The 7879-nt window shown below is 56.2% G+C and overlaps 1 protein-coding gene across 2 annotated transcripts; it reads left to right on the top strand.

Moving 5' to 3' along the window:
- Positions 1-264: 264 nt before the first annotated feature.
- Positions 265-6974, top strand: EMX2 (empty spiracles homeobox 2). Of its 2 annotated transcripts, XM_006749209.3 has the most exons (3): positions 265-1121; positions 3057-3241; positions 5468-6974. In XM_006749209.3, the coding sequence occupies exons 1-3, from the start codon at positions 713-715 to the stop codon at positions 5633-5635; spliced, it is 762 nt and encodes a 253-aa protein (XP_006749272.1). In that variant the 5' UTR covers positions 265-712; the 3' UTR covers positions 5636-6974. The 2 variants fall into 2 exon arrangements, with proteins under 2 accessions (XP_006749272.1, XP_006749273.1); XM_006749210.3 differs by lacking the exon at positions 3057-3241.
- The last annotated feature ends 905 nt before the right edge of the window (positions 6975-7879 follow it).

The following is a 7879-nucleotide window of genomic DNA, read 5'->3' as shown; positions in this document are numbered from 1 at the left end:
GGCCGAGGCAGCGGCGCCGACTCCGTTCCACACTCGGCCGGGATCCAGGCCTCCGGGTTCCCGGGCGCTCGCCTCCCTCTGACGCACTTTAAAGAGTCTCCCCCCTTCCACCTCAGGGCGAGTAATAGCGACCAATCATCAAGCCATTTACCAGGCTTCGGAGGAAGCTGTTTATGTGATCCCCGCACTAATTAGGCTCATGAACTAACAAATCGTTTGCACAACTTGTGAAGAAGCGAACACTTCCATGGATTGTCCTTGGACTTAGGGCGCCCTGCCCGCCTTTTGCAGAGGAGAGAAAACTTTTTTTTGCCTCCCCCGAGAAACTTTCCCCCCTCCTCCCTGCCTCCAACTCCGATCCCCCCACGCCATCTCGCCAAAAAAAAAAAAAAAAAAAAAAAAGAGAGAGAGAGAGAGAGAAAATTACCCCAATCCACGCCTGCAAATTCTTCTGGAAGGATTTTTCCCCCTCTCTCCAGGTTGGGCGCGTTTGGTGCAAGATTCTCGGGATCCTCGGCGTTGCCTCTCCCTCCCCCCTCCCCCCTCCTTTCCTTTTCCTTTCCTTTCTTTCTTCCTTTCCTCCCCCCACCCCCACCCCAAACAAACAAGTCCCCAATTCTTGTCTGTCCTCGCCTCGGGCAGCGGGCGGCGGAGGCAGCGTGCCGCGGTCGCCGGGAGCCGGGAGCCTCGGGCGCCCGCTCCTCGGCGCAGCATGTTCCAGCCGGCGCCCAAGCGCTGCTTCACCATCGAGTCGCTGGTGGCCAAGGACAGTCCCCTGCCCGCCTCGCGCTCTGAGGACCCCATCCGTCCCGCGGCGCTCAGCTACGCCAACTCCAGCCCCATAAACCCGTTCCTCAACGGCTTCCACTCGGCCGCCGCCGCCGCCGCCGCCGGCAGGGGCGTCTACTCCAACCCGGACTTGGTGTTCGCCGAGGCGGTCTCGCACCCGCCCAACCCCGCGGTGCCCGTGCACCCGGTGCCGCCGCCGCACGCCCTGGCCGCCCACCCCCTGCCCTCCTCGCACTCGCCACACCCCCTCTTCGCCTCGCAGCAGCGGGACCCGTCCACCTTCTACCCCTGGCTCATCCACCGCTACCGATATCTGGGCCACCGCTTCCAAGGTACGTGCCACGTCGCGGGGCTGCAGCGCGCAGCGTCCTGCACTGCCCTCGGCCTGCGCCGGGTGGGCGCTTGGCAAGGCCTGGGAGGAGGTTCCTCCAGCTCGCGGGCCTGCGCGCCCTGTTCGGAAACTGGGCGGCGAGGGGCCGGGCATGGCGCTGGTCCCCAGTCTTCGAAGCTGCGGCCGCTTTGGGGGCTGGCCTGGGGCCGCTGGACCCCTTAGAGGGGGGCGCAAACGGAGAAGTTGTCCCCGAGTGCTCTCGGGTGGAGACGGGCTGGGACAGCCTTCTCTGAGCGCCGGCCGCCCAGGAGTCCCGGAGCCCGCGGGGTACCCAGGCTCTCCGTCTCCGCCGCGGTGCCCTTGCTGTCCTAGCTCCGAGGGGCACGGCCCCGGCCCGCCCGCCTGGTTCGCCTTCGCCTGCGTAAGACCCTGTTCGCCAACCACTCCTTGTCCCTCCAAGCCTAGCCCCGCGACTTCTCAGTTCCCGACCCTCTTCGGGCGGCGAGGAGACCTTCGCGCCCCCAGAGCGAAGCCTAAGGGTTTGTTTTTCCTTTTTTTGGAAGCCTGGGGAGGAGCCCGGAACCCTCGCGGGTAGTAATCTCCGAGGCTCGGCACTCTCGCCAAGACCTGCTCAAATGGGGGGCAGAGCGTCCTGGGCGGGAAGGCAGGTCCGGTCTGGTTTTTGTTTTTGTTTTAAAAGAAATGAACCGTATCAGGAGACGGGCTGGACGAAAAGATCTGTTTAAGTGTTTACACTTCTTGCTATTTTTTTTATTTGTTTGCTTTTTTTCTCTGGGTGAGGGTAGGAGGAAAGTTAAAACTCTAGTAAAGGGGACGAGTAATTAGTTTAGTGGTCGGAGCTGGGGGGAAAAGACCTGCCTCCCGCGACAGCCGATCAATACTCCACGGCTTGTCCATTCATTAACCCTTTGCGTTCCTGCCAGAGCCTAGAATCCGGTAGATGCCACCGCCACCCCCAATTACAAACAAAACAAAACAAAACAAAAACAACCTTTCATCCTAATTCCGGGACCGGATTTGCCTCCATTCTCGCCTAAACTGTCGGTTTGTTTTTCTTTGTTTGGGTTTTTAGTGAATCGATTTCCCACCCTCCTGAGTGAACCCGAAACTACTCTGGCTTTGCTCACAAAGTTTATGGGTCCTCTCCTCATTCTCTGCCAGCTACGCTCTTGGTGCCCCCACCAGGCCCGAAGTAGCCGGGATCTTCTGGGACCGCGGACAGTCCCATAGGGCGTCCGCAACTCGGCAGCCCCTGGGTTTCGATCCCTTCGCTGGCATCTTCTAGTTCTCCGGAGCGGGGCAGTGCTGAAGCCGGGTCCTCGGGAGGCAGTGGCTGCGGAAACCCGGCGCACCGGCCGGCGAAATTTCGGTCCCGGCCGGGCCGCAACCCCACGCCCGGCCTCTGCAGTTTCCGGGAGGGGTAGAGACTTAAATAATTCAAAATTAAGTTCCCGAGAAAACTCTGGATCGCGGCCCGCCGCCTCTCTACCCCGGGGGTTAAAGTTACGTGAGGCTAGAAAAAAGAGAAAGTTTCTCTGGGTCTTGGGCGCCAATCCCGGGGCCTGGCTCTGCTGCCCCTCCTCTGCCCCGAGCGCCCGGGCGCGGAGGTGGTGAGGCCCGTGGCGCCAGGGTGGCTGCGAAGCCCGCCGGGGTCAGGAGCCTGGGGACTTGCCCCGCCCGGGCAGCGGCTGGATGGGGACCGCACAGGTACGGGCTCGGTGTTCCGGGGCGGGCGGCTGGGCCAGCGTCCTCTTCGCGCACGTCCGGAGGGCCCCGGGTCCCCACGGGCCGAGCCGCCCCGGCCGCGCAAAGGCCATGAGCGCTGTGCCCCGCCAGCCCGGCTCGGGAGAAGCGCGCGGCCCCCGGCGGGCCAGGACGGTCCCCTCTAACGGGACTTCTGCTGTATCTCCGGCAGGGAACGACACAAGCCCGGAGAGCTTCCTTTTGCACAACGCGCTGGCCCGAAAGCCAAAGCGGATCCGAACCGCCTTTTCCCCGTCCCAGCTTCTGAGGCTGGAACACGCCTTCGAGAAGAACCACTACGTGGTGGGCGCCGAGAGGAAGCAGCTGGCGCACAGCCTCAGCCTCACAGAAACTCAGGTGAGCGAGGGGTGCACCCGGCGACCCCATCCCACATCTCTGGCCCCACGCAGCTAGCACACAAGTGTGGAGCTCCGAGAGGGTCTTCGGCAAGGAGCCCGGGAGCTGGTTCCACGCTTGGGTTCAGAACGTTTAAGTTTGGAGGTGCCTGGCTTCCTTGGGCTCCAGCAAGGGACTCTAAGCCGACCCACCCCGGGCGCTGCGGAGACCGGCTGAGTAGCTCCCTCCTGTCCAGCTGGGCATGACTTACAGTTCTTGGTTAAGACACCTGTGCACTTTTGCTGAGACTTTCGTTTAGAGTCTGGGGACGGGGCTGGGCTCCGATAGCAGGAGAGCCCAGAAGGGTGAGGGGCGAGGGTGGGGGGTGCATGAGGCTCGAATCCGGAGATGTCTGGGAATAGGTTAAATGCGAGTTCTGTGCCACTGCAGACCCAAGGTTCACACCGACGGCTCCAGTTACTCCCCTTGAGGGGATCGGAGAATCAGAAGGCAGAGAGAGGCCAGACATCCTAGGCGCATCCCTAAATCAGCGAAAGAGAGCTGGAAGGCTGCAGAGAAGGGCTGCCTTGGGGGACAGACCCTGGCGGCGCAACAGGGCCCGGAGGCGGGCCTGGCTCTGGCCTGCTGGGGTCCGGGAGGAGGCTTAGGGCTACAGTAGGAGCTACTGTACGTGGAGCTGCAGGGCAGGGTCAAAGTTCCTGGCAAACAGTAACGTTTTGGGGCAGATTAAGTTGTAACACTTTTTCTGAGAGGCGCAAAGAGGTCGAGGCTTTTGTTTTTAAAACGTCCCCCTGGACAAAACCGAGGAGGGCCTCGCGGGTTGGTGCGGGGCCCGGCACAAGGCGCGGCCCGGCTGATTTCTCCTGGATAGCCGAGGCCGCGGTGGTCTTTGTCCGCCTCGCTGCCCACGCTGCCTGGAGTCTTTGTGTGCGTGTCAAGCCCCGAGCGCACCGACGCGCGCCTTGGGCGAGCGCCGGGGAGAAATGAACCGTCCTCCCCCTCAATTAGCAAACTCAAAGCAAATTAAACTCAGCCTTGTTCCAGCTCGGCTTTTTCATGGGGCGCTTTGGGGGACTGGGGCACTGGGGAGAGCAAGCCGGGACCTGGGCCGGCCTTCTAAAAGGAGGGAGTGGGGCGGGCTTCAGGGGCCCGGGCTTCGGCTTTCGGGAAGGGACAGGCCTGGGGGCAGGAGAGTGCTGTCACCAGCGTTTCCCTCACTGTACTTTACTGCTGGGAAGCTGGGACAATGTTGGTGTCTCGTCTGGTGGCTGAATGGGGACCCACTGCCCAGCTCCCCCAGAGGGTGATGGGGATGGCAGCCCAGCCCCACATCGTTGCTCCCTGGACCTCTAGCAGCTGCTCTGGGGAGCTGAGGCCTCCAGCCCTGCTCTGATGGGAGGTGATGTGAGCAGGGTGTGAGCTTGGGCCTGGTGGGTCCTGGGGCTGGTCCGGAGGAGGGAAGGGAGGGAGCTCCATCTCCTCTTCTCTTTCTTAGTTTCTGTCTCACTTCCTCTTTATCCCAAGGTCTTTCAGCAGCTTTCACTTTTGAGCTTCTTTCCTAGCTGGAAAGGTACAGCTGGGCTGGTCCCCAGGCCTCTGCATCCCACCATCCCCCAGGCTTCCTCCAGTACTCCCCTGCCCCCCAACTCGTGCTCACCTGCAAGAGTCCTGGGCAAGGAAGAGGAAGCTCAGGCAAATCCTGACTGCCTACCCAGGGCCGAGGCCTTGCAGAGGAGGTGCTATATTTAGGCAATGCTGCGGAAACAGACAAAATAGAAAGCACATTGGGCCTTGCACAGGAAAGCTGCTGCAGCCGGCCGGGAATAAGGTCTTCCCTGCACTGGCTAGGTAGAGGGAGTCAGGGACTTGTCTCTTTTTATTTTCCTTTACTTATTATTGTTGTAGGGGTTTCCCAGGGTTTGTAAGGCTTTTGCTCTCAGCAGGAGGTGGGTGTCCCCTTCAGAGCCAGGCGAGAGAGCAGGAGCACTGTGCCCTCTGGGCCACCTGGCCTGGGGCAAGCGCCCCGCCAGGGCCCAGGCGGGTAGGGAGCCAGGCTTCCTAGCTGATAGCACTAGGAGCTCGGCTCCCAGAAGGGAGGCCTTGGGGAGGCCCGCCCTTTGGATGCACAGCTTGGGGACTGGGCTCTCGAAGGCACCACAAGGAGGAGGAAGCGGTAGGAGGGCAGTGTGGAGAAACTAATGCGCCCCATCTGCCTCTCGTCCACAGGTAAAAGTATGGTTTCAGAACCGAAGGACGAAGTTCAAAAGACAGAAGCTGGAGGAAGAAGGCTCAGATTCGCAACAAAAGAAAAAAGGGACGCACCATATTAACCGGTGGAGAATCGCCACCAAGCAGGCGAGTCCCGAGGAAATAGACGTGACCTCAGATGATTAAAAACACAAACCGAACCCCACAGAAACGGACACCACGGAGCAAAACAGAGACAGGGAGAGGAGGGATAGAAGAAGAAGAAGAAGAAGAAGAAGAAGAAGAAGAAGAAAACAACCTACAAAACAAAAACAAACCGCACACACACATTCACCGAGAAGAGGAAGAGGGAGTCAGAGAGAGCTTTGGCGCGTCGCAGACTTTGGGCAGCGAGGGCGCAGGGTCCTGATCCCAGGCTGTGTGGAGATGGCAGAGGACGCAGGCTTCTTGATCGACATGCAACCCTTGTCTAAAGAGGCAGCTGAGTGAGAGAGAGAGAGAGAGAAAGAGAGTGAGAGAGAAAGAGAGTGAGAGAGAGAGACCCAAATGTGGCACAGCCGAGGGCGCTCTGAACAAGGGAAGCTGTCAGTCAAACGCCAACCCAGCGAGACAAGATGATTGGCAGGTATTCCGTTTATCGCAGTCCTGATTTAAAAAAAATAATGATAATAATAATGATGGTAAAAGAAAACCCCAACCAGGCACAGGACTTTTTCTTTTGCACTTCGCAGAGTTCCCCCCCAGTCTTTAAAAATAATTAGTAATACTAGCAATCGAAATTCCATATCCAGCCCCATCCCACACCTGTTCAAAAACTTGAATTGCATGTAGCAGTTGTTGGGCGAATGGTGTCTAAAGACAGAAAATGAATTGTAATTTTCTTTTCCTTTTAAAGACAGGTTCTGTGTGCTTTTTATTTTGATTTTTTTTCGAGAAATGTGCAGTCTGTAAACACTTTTTGATACCTTCTGATGTCAAAGTGATTGTGAAAGGTAAATGAAGTAGGCTCAGCGATAGTGGTCCTCTTACAGAGAAATGGGGAGCAGGATGGGGGGCTGGGGGTGGCGGGGGAGGGTGCCCACAAGAGGAGTCAGGACTTGTGCTGGCAAAGAAAAACCCTAAATTAATTCTATTTCTTGAACATTCCCTTTCCTAACATCCCGAAGGCTTAAAACCAAGAAGTAAACTCCTTTTGGTGGTTGGAGAGATTGGCCAAATTCAACCATTCGCTGTAAAGGCCATTCCCAAACTTTAAATCTATCTGTTGCAAAATCTGAAGGACTGTAGTTAGCGGGGATGATGTTAAGTGTGGCCAAGAACATGGCGGCAAGTTTTCAAGCACTGAGTTTCTATTCCAAGATCATAGACTTACTAAAGAGAGTGACAAATGCTTCCTTAATGTCTTCTATACCAGAATGTAAATATTTTTGTGTTTTGTGTTAATTTGTTAGAATTCTAACACACTATATACTTCCAAGAAGTATGTCAATGTCAATATTTTGTCAATAAAGATTTATCAATATGCCCTCAGAGTAGTCGTTTTGAGAAATTGAAGTGAGTTCTTTTTTTTTTTTTTTAAAGTATCTATAATTTGAGTGTGGTCCTTCTCCAATGAGGCTCAAGAAACCCAGGCTCCTCACCCACAAAAGGGCCAGACTGATGGATTCTTGGGCATTTTAAAGAGAGATGAGGGTGAAAAAGGGAGAGGATTAGGAAAACTTAAGTCCTTCAGAAAAGGGATGGGAGAAAAGTTTTCCAACCAGACCTCGGCCCATTGCAAGGCTCTCTGAGGGAGTTTGAATTCCAGGTTAAAAAATGCGTACTTCTCTTAACTTCTAGTTGTTGTCGTTGTTGTTTTAATCCGGACATATAGTTAAGCGTAGAAGAATATTCCCCTAGGATTGGAGGAAACACTTAGCAGGATCAGAATCCTGGGACTTTTAAACTGTGCTTCTGACTTCAAACCCCGAAGTATAAGCTCCTCCCCCCCCCACCATCTTTTCCTTCCTTCCCTTCCTTCCGTTCCTCCCTCCTTCCCTTCCTTCCGTTCCCTTCCTTCCTTCCCTTCCTTCCTTTTCTCCTTCCTTCCTTCCTTCCTTCCTTCCTCCCTCTCTGTCGGGCCCCAATCTGCTGAAGGTGAAGAGGCAAGCCCAAGGGCCTCAGCAGCCTTATAAGGCAAGCATTCCGAGAAACCTTCAACTCTTAATTTTAACATTAAAGAGAAAGTTGTAACCAGTCTTGGAGGAAACTTAGCTTTTTTCACTCCTCCTTCCCCCTTCTGGGGGTACGAGGTTGTTTTTGCATGCTTCATTTGCTTCTTATCCTGATAGGCTGCATTAATCAGTTTTATTTCCATTGATAGAGAAACCTCGTCTGTTCTGTTCGAGCTACAAAGCGTCCTGCAAGCTTTTGTGAAAGTGCAAATCAGTT

Source organism: Leptonychotes weddellii, chromosome 6 (genome assembly GCF_054177405.1).
Source record: "Leptonychotes weddellii isolate Sample4059 chromosome 6, ASM5417740v2, whole genome shotgun sequence".
Classification (NCBI taxonomy): Eukaryota; Metazoa; Chordata; class Mammalia; order Carnivora; family Phocidae; genus Leptonychotes; species Leptonychotes weddellii.
This window is presented reverse-complemented; position numbering and strand designations above follow the sequence as displayed.